The sequence below is a fragment of the Poeciliopsis prolifica genome, unplaced genomic scaffold, assembly GCF_027474105.1.
Source record: "Poeciliopsis prolifica strain line A6 unplaced genomic scaffold, Auburn_PproV2 SCAFFOLD142, whole genome shotgun sequence".
Lineage (NCBI taxonomy): Eukaryota > Metazoa > Chordata > Actinopteri > Cyprinodontiformes > Poeciliidae > Poeciliopsis > Poeciliopsis prolifica.
In genome coordinates, this window is record NW_026562517.1 from 175843 (window position 1) to 191369 (window position 15527).

Here is a 15527-nt window from a genome sequence, read left to right on the forward strand (position 1 = left end):
TTTAAGCCATGCATCTTCTTACCAGTGTTGATGGCTCTGTTTCTCCATTAACATTTTTGATCTGTAGTTTTTGTTTCACCAGCTTGAACTGCATGAAGACTGAAACTTGGTACAAGGGGGAGACCTGTGGTTAGAGAAGCTACAAAGTCCCTGGGGGTTGTTAGCCAGATATAGTCTGTTATAAAGCACGTCAGTCATCCCGCCACTTTGATTTTCTTCAGTTTAACTGTTTGATATTTTGGCCAGATAAACAGTATGCATTGGGAAAACTGTAAGTACACCTATCTGTTTCTTCTTCGCCTTTGTAATGTACACTAATTTGTCATAGCCACGTCTTCATTGACAGCTGAGCAGAGTAGAATCTTTTTGTTGTACTTCTTTAAAAATGTTGAACTTTGTGTACTCATACAATGAGAGAATAAGAGTGTCAAAGAAAGTGTAAATCTTCTAATATCATTCATTCAAAAGTTTGCAGATTTTAGTCATTTTTGAGATATTGTTTAAGTTACAAGGTACCTTGCTGAGCAACGCAGAAGCATTTTTTTTGTTTGTGGTTTCAATATTTCTAACCCATATTCTTCTGACTGGGTTCATCTGTTAGACATTGACGTTAGTGTCAAACCACAATTCAGAGTTTTGGTGTTTGGATCAGAGAAATGTTATGATTATGACCCATGTTTTCTTATCACTACAAATGGTTCATATTTGAAAGGCATCTCCAAGCCATCTTGCAGGTGGAAACCATCCGAAGTGTTGTACCACATTCACACACAAACATATATATGCACAATGCTTGTGATTGTGATGGGGGGAAAAAAGAAAGGCATCTTTTCCTGTTGTGGAACTGTGTTGGGACCGGTGCCTAAGCTGTTGCGTGCCACCCTTTTGGAAAGAGGAAGGGTATCTTTTTAAAGCTGGCTGTGTGTTGCCATTGAGTTGTAATCTTGATATGCAAAATGCAATGTGAGGCCCCCTACGCAGTAAAAGGCTGCACATCTGGAGAGCTTCCTCTTTTGTGTTGATTGACTCAGTGTGCATGTACAGCGATGATTGTTTGCCGGTGTGTGCTCAAGTGTAGTTGTCTGAAACAGACAACACTGTCTGCTCAAAGCACTTATAACCTCCTGGAAGCTTTCTTGCCTTGGAGCTTTTTGCATATTTCAGTCAATTTTTTAAATATGTGAATCAAAAGTGTCAGTGGAAGGAATTAGTTTTCTTGATTTTAATCATATCTTTGTAATAATACTAGTTTTACTGGTGTGAAACATTTAGCTCAGTAAGCACCATACCCTTTTTTAAGCCCACTCCTTTAGAGCTTTGCCAGGAATTCTTACAGTTTCTCTGTGCATATTGGCTGCTGGACAACCTCAGAGTTCTTCAGAAATGTATTTTGTGTTTGGGGATAATTACATGTCAACAGAAACCAGAGATGTGTTTTATTTAAAGAGACAAAAATAAACATTTAGTGATTAAGTTCAAAAACTGTTTTATTCATGTAGTCAAGATTTAGATCAGATGTAATAAAACTGAGCTCAATGCTTTTAACAAGATTTCCTAATAAGATCATTTTAAGCGTCCATAACTTTCAAAATAAAAATACCAAATCTCATTCTTGAGATTTGGTAAGGTTTGTGTATGGGGGAATTTTACTGCCATAAGTTGAGAGCACACATTTTCAGACATTTTCAGTCTGAAAGCAGAACTCCATGTCTTTGTTCTCAAAACCTGTAATGTTTGTAATCAAAACTTCTGCTCTCTTTCAAATATTCTCTGTGTTCTCTCAAACCTTTCACCTTGTGCTCAAAACTTCTCTCTGGTCCTAAACCTCTCTGCTCACTTGCAAATTCTTTTCTGCTCTTTCTCAAACAAAAAGTACCATCACCTGGAGCCTCTCAGTCAGCAGAACATACTGGGTGTGTTTCTTTCCTTCTAGTGGATGTGCCTTGCCTGTGTAGCCTGTGTTGCCTGTGTCAATTGTAGTTGAATCCATATGGTAGCATCTGCTTTCTGTGCCCCCCACTTGATGTAGGAAGAATCAATGTCAGCTTTCAGCTTTCTATCAGTGATTGGCAAAAGGCTATTACAAACTTTAAATATATCCAACTGCAGCGAGTTACCGCGTTCACCATGTTTAACACTTTCTGCTCTGATGTCATCCACATCATTCTGTGTAAACTGCAGGCTGGTTCCAAAGTAATACAATACATTTGCAGCAAAAAAGTGTTTGTGTACATACATAAATCTTTTTCCAATAGCATTTGATTAGAAAATGGAGGACTTCCTATGAAGGCCTTCTTCAATAATTAATGGAAAAATATGTAATGGTAATGCAGCAATCAAATGCCTTTTATAATGTTTCTACAGGTATTTTGATGATTAGTCTTTGGTGAAGAGCTCCACGTTTTTGAGATTGTAAACCTCCTTTGTTGTCATCCTAATCTTTAGCTCCCTCCACAGCTTCTCAGACAGGAATTTGGTTGAACCCCTCTAAAACATTAACAGTGCTTCTAGCCTGAATGAACATTAAGGTGATTTAAAAAACAAAAAAACCTTGAACTTAAATCTGTTTTGCGCATAAATAATTATTATTTTGTTTTGTTTTTTAGCTTAACTAAATAAAACACTGACAGAAATGGCAGTTTAAAAGTGATAAATTATGGGTGGAAGGACTTCACCAGGGAATGAAGTTGGTCAAGTTTCATTTGGTGAAATGATTTTAATACCAGCTCCCTCTTTTCTGGTCTGCAAACACAGAGCTGGGAGCCTCTGTCACACTATAGCAACACTGAAGCCCATCCAGCTTTACTACTGGATTACTTACAAATAAGACAATTTTGTGTCACAGCAGGTCTCCTGAATTTTTATCATGAGTGAATAGTTATGTATTAGATGACTTAAAACACTTTTATACATGTTTTCATTCAGGTGATTTCCCTGACATCACATTGCCAGGGAAAACAGAACTCTGAGGTTGTCCAGCAGCCAACAAGCACAGAGAAACTGTAAGAATTCCTGGCAAAGCAGTAAAGGAGTGGGCTTAAAAAAGGTTATGTAACAGTTGATCAATTAGGTAAACGTGAAGCTAAATCAGCTGTAACTATTTTCCCACCTATGCTGCAGTATTCAAAGCACACGTTAAGGGGTCTAGCCACAAGGAAATGCAGGGGTTTTTAAGGAACATCACATTCTGTCATGTTTTTGAAGCATCCTGCTTTTCATGTATGCATTTTGCTCTGAATAGCGCATGTATTCTGGGATAAATGGTGTCAAATTCACAGTGTTCTTTATCAGGACTGGATATGTTGATCTTCTGTTAAATATTAATGAATCAACATTCCATCTTGAATTGAAGCTTTAGTTGTTTAAGTAAATTAAAAAAGTCATTTGCAACTTCTGGTTATGGTGGCCATGTGAGAGAACGTGTCTTCACCGCTCTGCTGTTCCTGTCAAAGAATTGACCTAAAACCCTTCCTTTCAAAACAAACTAAATGACCAGTGAGCATGGGTGTTCGGAGTAATGCCTAAAGCAACAAAAGCATCCCAAGAATTAAGTGAAAAGGCAAAACAGCATAAGCTAATTGATTACCATCTTCGAGGTGAAATGCAGAAAGCTAATGCTAGCTTATGCTCAGCTCCAATAGCTGCTGCAGATAGAGAAGAGAACCCAAAGTCTCAAAGCTGCAAGATGGACGAAATACTATCTGTTGTTAACTCGATCCAGAAGGATTTCTCCTCTAGATCTGACGAAGTTCTGGGCTCCAGCACAGCATCAGAAAAGACATAAATGACTGTATCCAGCGAATCACAGAAACCGAAACACGCATTTCTGATGCAGAGAGATAAAAATTCTACGAGCTAAGGTGGATACACTGGAGTCCAAGAAGAAAGACTTGGAAGATAAAGTTATGGATCTGGAGACCAGGTCGAGACAAAACAGCCTGAGGCTTATCAGCCTGCCGGAGGGAGCTGAAGGGCAGAAGCCATGTGAGTTCCTAGGAAGTGGCTGCTGGAGACCCTCGGTGTTGGAGCAGTGGCCGTGGAAAGAGCGCATCAAATTGGACCCTGGAAGGACAGCAGCACCATAGCAGCTTGCACCTTAATAATGTGCTTTCTCAGCTACAAAGATAAACAGGTTATTGCTCTGGCATCAAGGGCGAATACTGACATTCATTACCAGAATCATCAAGTCCGGTTCTACCCAGATACCGCGGCGGGTCTTCTTCAGCTTCAGAAGCAGTTTGACCCGATACGCACGGAGCTGTGCAAACTGGGATTGCACCACATAGAGCGCACCCAGCCAAGCTGCTGGTGACCTATCAAGACTGGACTCATGCTTTCAAAACAGCGGAGGCTGCACGTGAGTTTCTAAAGAAGATCCAGAAGAGGTAGCAATAGGCTAAACACCCATACGGTTAACAATTTGTGGCTTCTTATCACCTTGCTGCTGTCTTTATCGGCCTGTTGTGTTGGTGATGGAACAGCAGTAGACTATTATGAATACATTTAGTTCTGCTTAGGTATGGCAAGACCACATACCGTTTGATGTGGTGTGCATATTAATAAGTTAAAACTCGTTTGCAAACATGTGGTAGGTTAAATTACTGTTATATATAGTGAACAGCATTGGTAGTAAAACTTTTGTTTTGGTTATTGAATGGTTAGACTAATCCTCAATGCGTTGTGGGTTGGTCACACGTGATAACGGGAAGTGTACAGAGGGGGGAGGGAGTCCCTCAAAAGTCGGACGTGGTGGGGGGGTTCAGGTTTAGGGGATAAGTTGAGAGTTTTGTTGTGTTGTTTAAGCTTCTCAAATGTTCATGTTTCTGTGGGGTAAACTTTGTTTTTTTCTCCATTTCTGGTAATTTGGTTGGTCTTACATGTCGCAAGCCTTAAATCTTAAAATTGTTACATGGAACTGCAGGGGCCTACAACGTCTAAAGAAGGTCAAATAAGTCATTAATAAACTGCATGATTTGGATTCCAGAATAGTATTTCTACAGGAGACGCATCTTATGGAAGAGGATGAGGGGTGGGTCAGGAGTAGGTGGCAGGGTGATATATTCACTTCAGCATTTTCTTCTCAAGCAAGAGGAGTTATGACTCTTGTCCATGAATCTGTCCCATTTGTAAACAATGTTATCAAGGATAAGAAGGGGAGATATTTGATAGTTCAAGTCTCTTTGCTATCGGAAAAAATTAACCTGATCAACGTCTATGATCCTAACACAAATGACTGGGTTTTTTCAGAACTTGTTCCTCTCACTTTCATCGTTGCAGGGGCGCTTTGTGATCACAGGAGATTTTAAATGTACTCTTAATACAAAAATGGATAGATCCACAGGGTCAGATCTGACACACAGCACCCGTAGAACAACTATACAGATGTTTATGAAAGCTCTTAGACTGGTAGACATATTTAGGGAACTTCAGCAACAAACCAGAGCCTACTCATGTTACTCAGCAACATTTCAGACTTATTCGCGAATAGATTATTTTTTAATTTCATCAGAACTAATATCCAAAATTCAAAATTGTGAGTATGATAGTGATCTCAGGTCACGCTCCATGTTGTCTGAGCTACTGTGATAAGACACTTACCAGGGATCCCCCAAGATGGTGCTTTCAGCATAAAGGGTTGCAGGATGAGGATTTTGTTAAATATATTGGACTACAAATTGATGAGTTCTTTCAGTTGAACACAAATCAAATGACAACATGCATCAGATGGGATGCCTTTAAAGCATTTATTAGAGGTCATATTATTAGCTTTACAGGCAATAAGTCCAAGGAAGCCAAGACTAAAAGACAACACCTAGAACATAAAATAAAGAACATTCAGGAGAAGATTCTTCAAACAAATGATACTGAGTAGAAAAACAGCTGCTGATCCTCAGAGCAGAATATGACAAGTCCAGTCCAGTCTTAGAGCTGCATTCAGTCTCTTAAGATTGAAACAAAATTTTTACAAACAGGGTGACAAAGCTGGAAAACTTCTAGCTTGGCAGATTAGACAGCTTTTAGCAACAATCTCGATCACATCTATTGAAACACAGGATAAAACTCTAATAGATCCAAGAGATATTAATAATGCTTTGAAAGATTATTATCAGAAATTACATGACACTCAAGGAAATTTAGACCAATTGGAATTAGATACCTTTTTGAGTGGACTACATATCCCCGACATTGCAGATGATTGTAGAGCAGACTTAAATCTAGAAATAAATAAAGCACACTTCACTTCAGCACACTGAAGTGAAGTGTGCTTCACTTCAGTGTGTTTAGGGGCAACTTATCCCCTAAACCTGAACCCCCCCACCACGTCCGACTTTTGAGGGACTCCCTCCCCCCTCTGTACACTTCCCGTTATCACGTGTGACCAACCCACACGCATTGAGGATTAGTCTAATGGAATGAAATCTGGTAAGCAGACAGGACCTGATTGTATCCCCATTGACCTTTATAAAAAATGTAAGGATAAATTGCTCTCTCTTCTTCTAGATATGTTAATGGAGACATTTAAAAATGGTACCCTGCCTCCCTCTTTGAATCAGCCTCTAATTATTCTGTTAGAAATATTGGGAGGTAAACCTCCCAATAAGTGTGAAAATCTGAGACCCATTAACGCTGATCTCAATCTCATCTGTAAACTTTTGGCAATATGGTTGCAAAGAATCTTACCAGACATTATAAATAAGGATCAAAATGGGTTTATAGTTGGGAGGCAAGGATATCACAATATTAGAAGGGTCATGAACATTGTTTGGTTCAAAAAGAATGCTTATAACACAGCTCTCCTATCATTGGACACGGAGAAGGCTTTTGATAGGGTCTAATGGGCCTATCTTTTTAACATATTGGAAAGGTTCAATTGTGGTAGTAACTTTATTAAATGGGTTAAAATATCACATAATAATCCAACTGCAGAAATAGTATCAAATAAAATATTTTCAAGGGCGATTCAAATCAGGAAAGGTTGTTGCCAGGGATGCCCTCTCTCTCCCTTACTATTCACACTAGCAATTGAGCCCTTGGCACCAGCAATTCACCTCCATCCATGAATCTCTGGGATCACAGCAGGTCCCACAGAACACAAAATTTCTTTATTTGCTGACAATGTTATTTTATTTCTAACAGATCTGAAAAACTCAATTCCGGCAGTGATGGAAGTGATCCAGAAATTTGGAAAAGTCTCAGGCTACAAACTAAATAATGCAAAATCTTCTATTCTGGTATTAAATGGAGGTGAAAGGATTTATCCCATCAGTGAGATTAAGAAATTTAAAGTAGTGGAACATTTTGAATATTTGGGTGTTCAGGTTTTCCCAGAACTACAACATATAGTCAAATCCAATTACGAACACATAATGAAAACAATAGCTGACTCAATTGACAACTGGACATTACTGCCTATATCCATACTGGGAAGAGTTAATGTGCTGAAAATGAATATACTTCCAAAGCTATTATACCTCTTTCAAAGCATTCTCCTGCCGCCTCCATCTGAATTATTCAATTGGCTGAAGAAAAACATTTTAGGCTTTGTGTGGAACAATGGAAGGTCTAGGCTACGCCTCTCGTTGCTTTATTTACCATTTGATAGAGGGGGGTTAAAGTGCCCCAACTTTAAATTTTACTATTGGCCCACTCAATTAAGGACTATTATGTTTTATTTTACAGATAAAGGTGATAATGGAGTCCCATAATTTAGGTGTAGCTCTGCCATTATTCATATACTCTGACACATCGAAGAAGTAACAGAAATACAGTACAAATCCCATTTTGAAAAACATGATTAAAATCTGGCAGAATGTTAGAAAATACCTTGCGGAGCCAAGCTTCATATCCCAATTTAGTCCAATATGGGGCAATCAGTTGTTTGCTCCAGGTAGGGCAGATGGAACCTTTAAGCTTTGGGCATTACAAGGCTTAAAAAGTATTGGTGACCTTTACCCATCAAATTCGGATATATTTTTGTCATTTGGAGAGCTACAAACCAAATTCAAGCTGAATAAAAAGCATTATTTCAAATTCCTTCAGATAAGAAGCTTTGTTAAAGCAAATTACAGCAATCTTAACAAACCTCCCCTTATGTTACTTGAAAAATTAATGACTCGGAATAAATCAAGAAAGAGCATCGTTTCAGACTTTTATAATGTGCTGATCTCTAGCTCATTAGAGAACTCAAATAATAAGCTTATAAACTGGAATTTGGGCCTATCATCAAATATCAGTGAACAGGATTGGAAAAAGGCTTGCATTAAAACTCATACAATGTCCATAAACAGCCGTCTTAATTTAAATGGCTAATGCATATATCTATGTTACGCCTGTGCATTTTTGTGTAAAGTGCAACTCTAAAGGGACTCTAATACATTGCATGTGGGAATGCAGACAAATCAAAGCGTTCTGGACTGAGGTGAAAAATATAATTGAAAAAAATTATCTTAAATGAAATTTCACTGGATCCTAAATTGTTCCTGTTTGCTTGATACCCTGAGAAACATACTGTAACTTTATGAAATCAGAATGTACTTTTATAGATATGAGCTCATTAGCTGCAAAAAACATGTATTGCTTTGGCTTGGAAAAATATCAGTAGACTCAGTGCCACACAGTGGTTAAAGCAGATGTTGTCTAATTTGCCGCTAGAAAGAATAACATATTTTAGGAAATCCAAACAGTATCTCTTTGAGAGGATTTGGGGCCTTTCATTAATTTTATTAAGGACTTAGACTTGTCAGAGGGTTTGTTTGAGTTCTGATTTGCCGGAACCTGTGGTGTGCCATGCTGTATAGGTGTGTACATTTATACTCTATCTAACCAATTTGTAATCTGCTTGAATACCCCCGTTTTTGAGAAACTGTTTTTTTTTTCTCTTTCTTTTTCTTTCTTTGGTTTTTGATTCTCCGAGTTGAGTGAGAATAATTACCATCATGTAATGACTACAAAGAGAACCTGTTCAGATATTTACATGATTGTATTTCCAGAGTGGAAAATCTCAATAAAATATTTTGGTAAAAAAAAAAAAAAAAGTCATTTGCTACAAAAAAAAGGATGTCTCAATGCAGTGTCCTTATTTCATGTCTGACTTTATTAAATCAAGACTGTATGTAGCGTGTAAGTAGATAGCTTAAAAAAAGAAGCAGTAAAAAGTTGTGTGTTTTGACCTTCACCAATTAGATTACTTGTACAAAAGTGAAAGTGTATGCTTGCATCTTGGTGGTGTGTATTTGCAGAGCAAGTGCGAAATTGAAAACAAAATTAGAAGTAATAAAACTATCAGGACCATGAGTGAAAAAAGGCAGGTTACCTTAGCTCCTGAATGGCAGGAAAAGGCTTCTTCCTCGCTGAGTGGCATTTCAGCCCATCTCGATGCAGGGCCGTTTAACTGGATAATGCTCTTTCCAGTTTCAGTCAGCTTAGGTTCTGGAATCCCAAAATATTTAGTTCAAGTCATACAGTTCAAAACGCTGACCAATATATGTTAATGTTAAAAAAATCTAAATAATGTTCTTACCAAATTTTCTGGCATATAAGAAATAGAAATAATATTGAGAATTCTAACTAAGCTGAAACAAGAAAAGTTTGGTCTGATTTAACTTCCGACGCTTAGAAAGTATGTGTTTCCACATACACATTTAGTAGTACATGCAGTAAGGGTATTCCTCTACTACATATGGTATTAACTTACCAATACCACATGTCACATATAATTTGATTTAATTCTACAGTTTTGTTTTTACTCTATAATAGAGCAGGTTTTCATTTAATATAGTTCAGTTTTCTGTTTATTCTTTTTGACTTTTCTGAAATATGACATTAATATATTTCTCAACAGTTTTCAGAGCAGAGAAAATTGATTGACACTGATTAGTTGTCAGGGCAGGTACCAATATGCCAGATTGCGGATGGTTTCTACCTGAAGAAATCAAGTGTGACACTACCTGTTTCCAATACCTTTCCTACAGATAAATTAACTAAGTTGAGATTATGGTTATGTAAAAGTATGTTTGTACTGTTATCTGTCTGTAGTCAATCAGAACCTAGTGATGGGCTCTCTGAAGCCAGGCTTCCAGGTGTGAACAGAGTAAAAAGTGGACGTGTCAGATGACACCTCAAGCTTCGATGCTTGTGTCGTCTTGCTGAAAACCACGTGAATGACAACAAATGATGCCTCGCATTGCACAGGACTCGTGACTGCTTCATTTTATGTCAGTTTTCAAAATAAAAGCGTGATGAGTTATGCTGCTTCATGGGTTATTGTATTTGATCGCATCAGAGGACTATTTATCTTCAGCAGTGGCCAAAATAAAAGGAACCTTTTATAGTTCATGTGTATTAAGGATTTTGATGATGGCACTCATCAAAATGTAATGTTTGTTTGCGGTTTTCTCAATGGTTGATTGTGGTATATTTTGTGACTTTGTATATTTTTTATCATGTAAAGCACTTTGAAACTGCATTGTAGCTGAAATATGCTACACAAATAAACTTGATTGAAATGGAGCCAGCAAGAAGAAAAGATCTCACATCTGGAAATATTTTGAGATGATTAATCACAAGATTCTGAAATAAAAATAATGAACCCCATCACTTCCAAAATTCTCACCTTCTTGAAATTTCTACTATTTCTTTGTTCTGCAAAGTTATATAAGTCATGCACAGGAAAAACAAAACAGACCTAAAGGCGTTGGAAGAGTAAAATTCTGGCTTGATTAATAAAATAACAAGGGATCAGATAAGAGAGCCAATCCAAGTAAAAGAGAATTTTTGAAGAACTTACACCAAAACAAATGCCTATTGTCAAATCAGTCGATGACAAAAGAAAACAGCCACTCACAGTCAACATATACTAGGATCAGCTACAAATAATTTTAATAACTAAAAAACATTAAATAGGATTTAATTGACTCTCCTGTTACTAAACTTGACAAAAAAACTTTGTGACAATATTGCATTTACTAATTTTTTTAAGTATGTCTATCTGAGTGACAAGGCTGCCACAGTTTCACTAGTGAGAAATGAATGAACCTCCGAACGATGAATGTTTGGGCAAAGCAATGGGCCGGGAAGCTTCATTTGGCCATCACTATCAGAACCCACTTAGTCCCTGATTGTTCCATGATAAAGACTGCCTCAGTAAAGGCAACAGAAATGGGTTTATATATATATATATATATATATATACAGTTGGATGTTTTAATGGGTTTCTACAATAGAAGAAAAAAATATTACTCTGAGTTTCAATGCAAACTTATAATCAGCTAAATGATAAAACTGTAACCATATATCTCCACGTCTGACAGCCACTAAAGGTAAATAAGGTTGGGCACATCTATTGGTCGGTATTCATAATGTTACAACGAGGTACCACATACTTGTCTATACATGGCACAGTATCACATGCTATATTTATTTAAAGAAGAAAGCTTCTGCCCATGGAGGCAACTTGCACATGGAATCTGTCAGAAGACCTTAGGCTGTCTTGACAGAGGTCAAGAAGAGAGGACACAGACCACAAGACTCCTTCCTCTGTCACAAGGGGAAAGTATACAGTCATTTTCTGATGGCATATTAAGGTAATTGTAGACAGTTAAAAATTCTGCCCAAAAAATCTCAGAAATTTTCTTGGGGAAAAGAACTAGAAAATTTCTGAGTTTCAAGTCAAAAATGATCAACTTTTGTAACTAAAAAATTTTCATCTTATCTAGAACATTTCTGAGATTAATCTCAAAATATCAGTTTTTTTTTTTGTTTTTTTTTGTTTTTGTTCTTTATATGACAGTAGGCTGACAGGAAAGAGGGCAAGACATGTGGCAAATATTGTCGGGTCCAGAAATTGAACCCACGACAACCATCTTAACATTTGGAAACTCCAGGGGTTGTGCTAAACGTGGGTTGTGCTACCTTCTACACCACCACAGCGTACCCCAAAACATCTGTTTTTGCATCTTTTCAAATTTAGAAATCTCAAAGTTTTGGCAGTGGTTTTTGGCAGAAATTTACTCCAAAGAACTGGGTGCTTTGTTGTACATTTGCATATGGTAACTGTTTAAGTTGTTCCAGTTTTTGCAGGAAAAATTTAATAAAAGTATTGCCACTTTGGAGGATTCTTTACATTTAAATGAATGATGGTAAGTTAAACATTTTTTGTTGTTTTCTCATTAAATAGATGTAAACCAATAGCCACACTTGAACTTTTTTTTTTAATCCAAAGTATCAATAAAATTCACATCACAAGCTAATGTTATGTAGTTCTGGTTTTTCACATTGTCAGCAGAAAAGTGCAGCCCGTCAGAGAGCTGACCAGCTGGTCCGTTTCTCTTGTTATTCTTCTTCTTAATGACCTCTTAGCAGAGGTAAATTAAGATCATTCCACTGCATAACTTACTGCATGTGTTCCAGGCGCTAATCGTGTTTACTTTCATAGCTGCTCCTCCATACTGAGCAACTCTGATAGCAGATGCCATGTCCACGGTCCAGAGCAAAACTTTAGTGTTGTTTTGGAGTTGTCAGTGACTTAAATCATGTGTCAATCAGCAAAAGAAGTCACCTGTCAATCAAATTGCTTTGGTGCTGCACTTGGATTGATCCTGCTAGTTCTACCCCAGAAGCAGGTACTGAAAGTGTGAGATCAGCCAGGCTGAGTCGCTCTGGATTTGCTAATGGAAAATTACTCTGGTCGAGATGGACTGAGACCGTACTGGTTCAAGGTGGGCTAGTGGAAAAGTGTCATCATCTCGTAAGGAGGCATCCTTACTAGCCATCTCATTTGGCTCCTCTCGACGTGAAGAAGAGCGGCTCTACTCTAAGTCCCTCCTGGATGACGGGGCTTCTCACCCTGTCTCTAAAGGAGAACCCAGACTCTTTGGCCATTTGTATCCACAACCTCGTTCTTTCAGTCAGTGACTTGCCATGACGTGGTAGTGAGCTGGAAATATTCAGTAATCCTGCAGTTCAAAATTGGCGTTGGTGGAGGACATTACTTGTCCATATTTCATATTTTTGTTACATTTTTTTTAAATGTTCCAAATATTTGACAGGCAATGTTTTCTCTCTTCTCTCCTTTTATATGCCAACTTGGACCTCAATTTCAAACGTGCTAAATATAGAGGCAAAAACAGCACCAGCAATCTGGTTCAGGCTTCATAAAGCACATTCCTGGCGGTAAATCATTATGTTCATAAGGTAAAGTGGAACACAGAGAGGGAATTAAGATCATGACAAAAGACCAGAGAAAGATCTTTAGGAGTGCTAATTGCTAACTTTTATTAATTTATTAGCAATTATTGGGGGCATTGCAGCACTCAGTTTTCCTTTGCATAATGAACGACTGGTATCCAGTTTCAGACTTCTAGGATTGTTGGGGGAGCAGTGGTTCAATGAAGAAACGTGTGTAGCTTTATCAATGTCTGACCTATATGGCCCCATTCATCTGGCTTCACCCTCTTCTCAGCACAGATTTTATAGCTTTATAACAACCTTTCTCTCATGGATCCTTTGCTTTTTTTATAGCACTACTTCTAAAGCTCACATTGCCACAGAGCAGAAGAGTCAGTGCAGGTCAGTACTTTTGCTCTATGACTGAGGCTTTAGGCTGTACTGCCTTGTGTTTTTTTTCCTAAGCTTTTATAGTTAAGAATTTGAAATCAAGACATTTTTTTTCTGCATTTATGTTTGGACAAAACATTGGTACTAGATTTAGAGTGGATGTGTAGATTAACCATCTAATTTTTTACATTTTGTTTACAAAGAGGTAGCCCATGTTAGAGTGGAGTTCAGTGGGATAGTCACAGGAGAGTTTCTGAGCCTGTCACATATGACAAAATGTTCTTGCAGATCTGTTTGTGCATATCTCCTTGGAGTCTTGTTGTTCCTTAGTTTAAAGGTTCAGGTGCATTTGTTACATCAGCCTCAAGAACTACATTATGGGATTCATAAAGTTGATCTCCCCCTTGTTGACATTCAACTTTTTCACAGCCCCCTAGAAAGTTCTGTCAGAAAGGAAGTAAACCATGTCAGTGCAGTGCTACAGATACCAACAATGTGTTTCGATGGTCCACCTTGTCAAAGGCTGAACCAGAACCACATGGCATTTACTGTCAGATATAGTAATGTTATGTATTTTTAGTAAGATGGTCTCAGTTTTGTGTCTCAATCTGAAACCTGATTGGAATTTTCCATAAATGCTGTTTGACTCCAAGACATTAAAAATTTTTTTTTCAAACATTTTGGAAAGAAAAAGTAAATAAGAAATACGTCTAAAAATAGATACAATTGAGAGTCAAACTGGGGCTTTTTAAAACTAGCATATTTAAAAGTACTTGGGGCAGTTCTTATACTGTCAGAGATGGACTGTTTGCTGGAAATTTCCACTCTAAGAAGCTCTCTATTGGGTTCAGGTCAGGTGGAGGCCATGCCAAATGTTTTTCATCTTTGAAGTCTTTTAACATCATTCAGAGAAGTTCTTGGATGCATGTGATGGATTATTGTCCTGCATAGAAATCAGTCTTTTTGACTGAACCACAGTTTGAAGGAAACTCAAAAAACTGACAGAAGGTTTGAAAGATGATTATGAGCACATCTTCAATGCGAAAGGTTCAACCAGCTCATGTTTAACAATAACTGCCAGAGGTTACATTAACGGAATATTTTCCGTATTTGGCCAGTTATTTTTTTGAATAATGGACAAATTTAAAGGCTGTCAGTCATTTGGCAGGTTATCATTAACACCCCTGACTGCCGCACATGGACAGACATAGACTTCAGGCAGAGGCCACTAAAATCAATTAATAAAAGAATTGTTCCCGGTCCGAAAGACTAAATGGGTCTTTCTGACCGGGAGCTGACAGTGTGTTGAAGAGTTTTGGACCGGACGGTTTGGAGTGTTTGGTTCATAAGCGCATTGCAAACCTTTGGTTGAAATGGCATGTTTAATTCAAGTCTCCATTACATACAACAGAGAAAACTAAAGAGAGAAAGTTGAGCTAATCCATTAAACAGAGGAGCCGGCAGTTTGTCTTGAGGACATAAATAAATGAAGGCGCAGAAGTTAATTAGAATATAACGTATGCAATGCGCTGCACAATTAATGTGTACTGTGGAGAATTAAACTTGACTCACCCTGCGGTTTTAACAAATGGAGCTGGAAGATGTTACCCTTCCAAGCCCAGAAGGACAGCGGCACTTTTGAGGAGTGCAGCAGATGTAATATCTGTCCGTTTTGGAGAAGCAAAACCACACAAAAGAATTCTCATGAAAGCGCACAGGGAGAAAAAAAATTCACTTGACCGTGTTTGAATCAAACAGATCCAGTTGACTGATGAACTAGGGCAGATTTCTCTGCAGTTGCGGACAGGAGGAATTTGTGAGGCTATGCGTTCAGCAGGTGAAATGCTTGTAATTTAAGTGAAATTGTTTAATTTAATTTGTTATAAGTTATTGGGGCCTCAGTCAGAGATTTTTGTCACTACGGAGAAAAAGTTAGATGCATTTATCTGCTCTATGTGTGATGGGATCTGGAT

The 15527-nt window shown here is 37.9% G+C and overlaps 1 protein-coding gene across 2 annotated transcripts in view; it reads left to right on the forward strand.

The window, feature by feature from the left end:
* The first annotated feature begins 201 nt into the window (after positions 1-201).
* The window catches only part of LOC129355707 (POU domain class 2-associating factor 1), a 39393-nt gene continuing 24067 nt past the window's right edge, over positions 202-15527 (forward strand). For both annotated transcript variants that reach the window (XM_055025306.1, XM_055025307.1), the window contains exon 1: positions 202-271. In XM_055025306.1, the coding sequence (XP_054881281.1) occupies positions 256-271 (16 nt within the window). In that variant the 5' untranslated portion in view covers positions 202-255. The remainder of the gene's footprint in view (positions 272-15527) is intronic.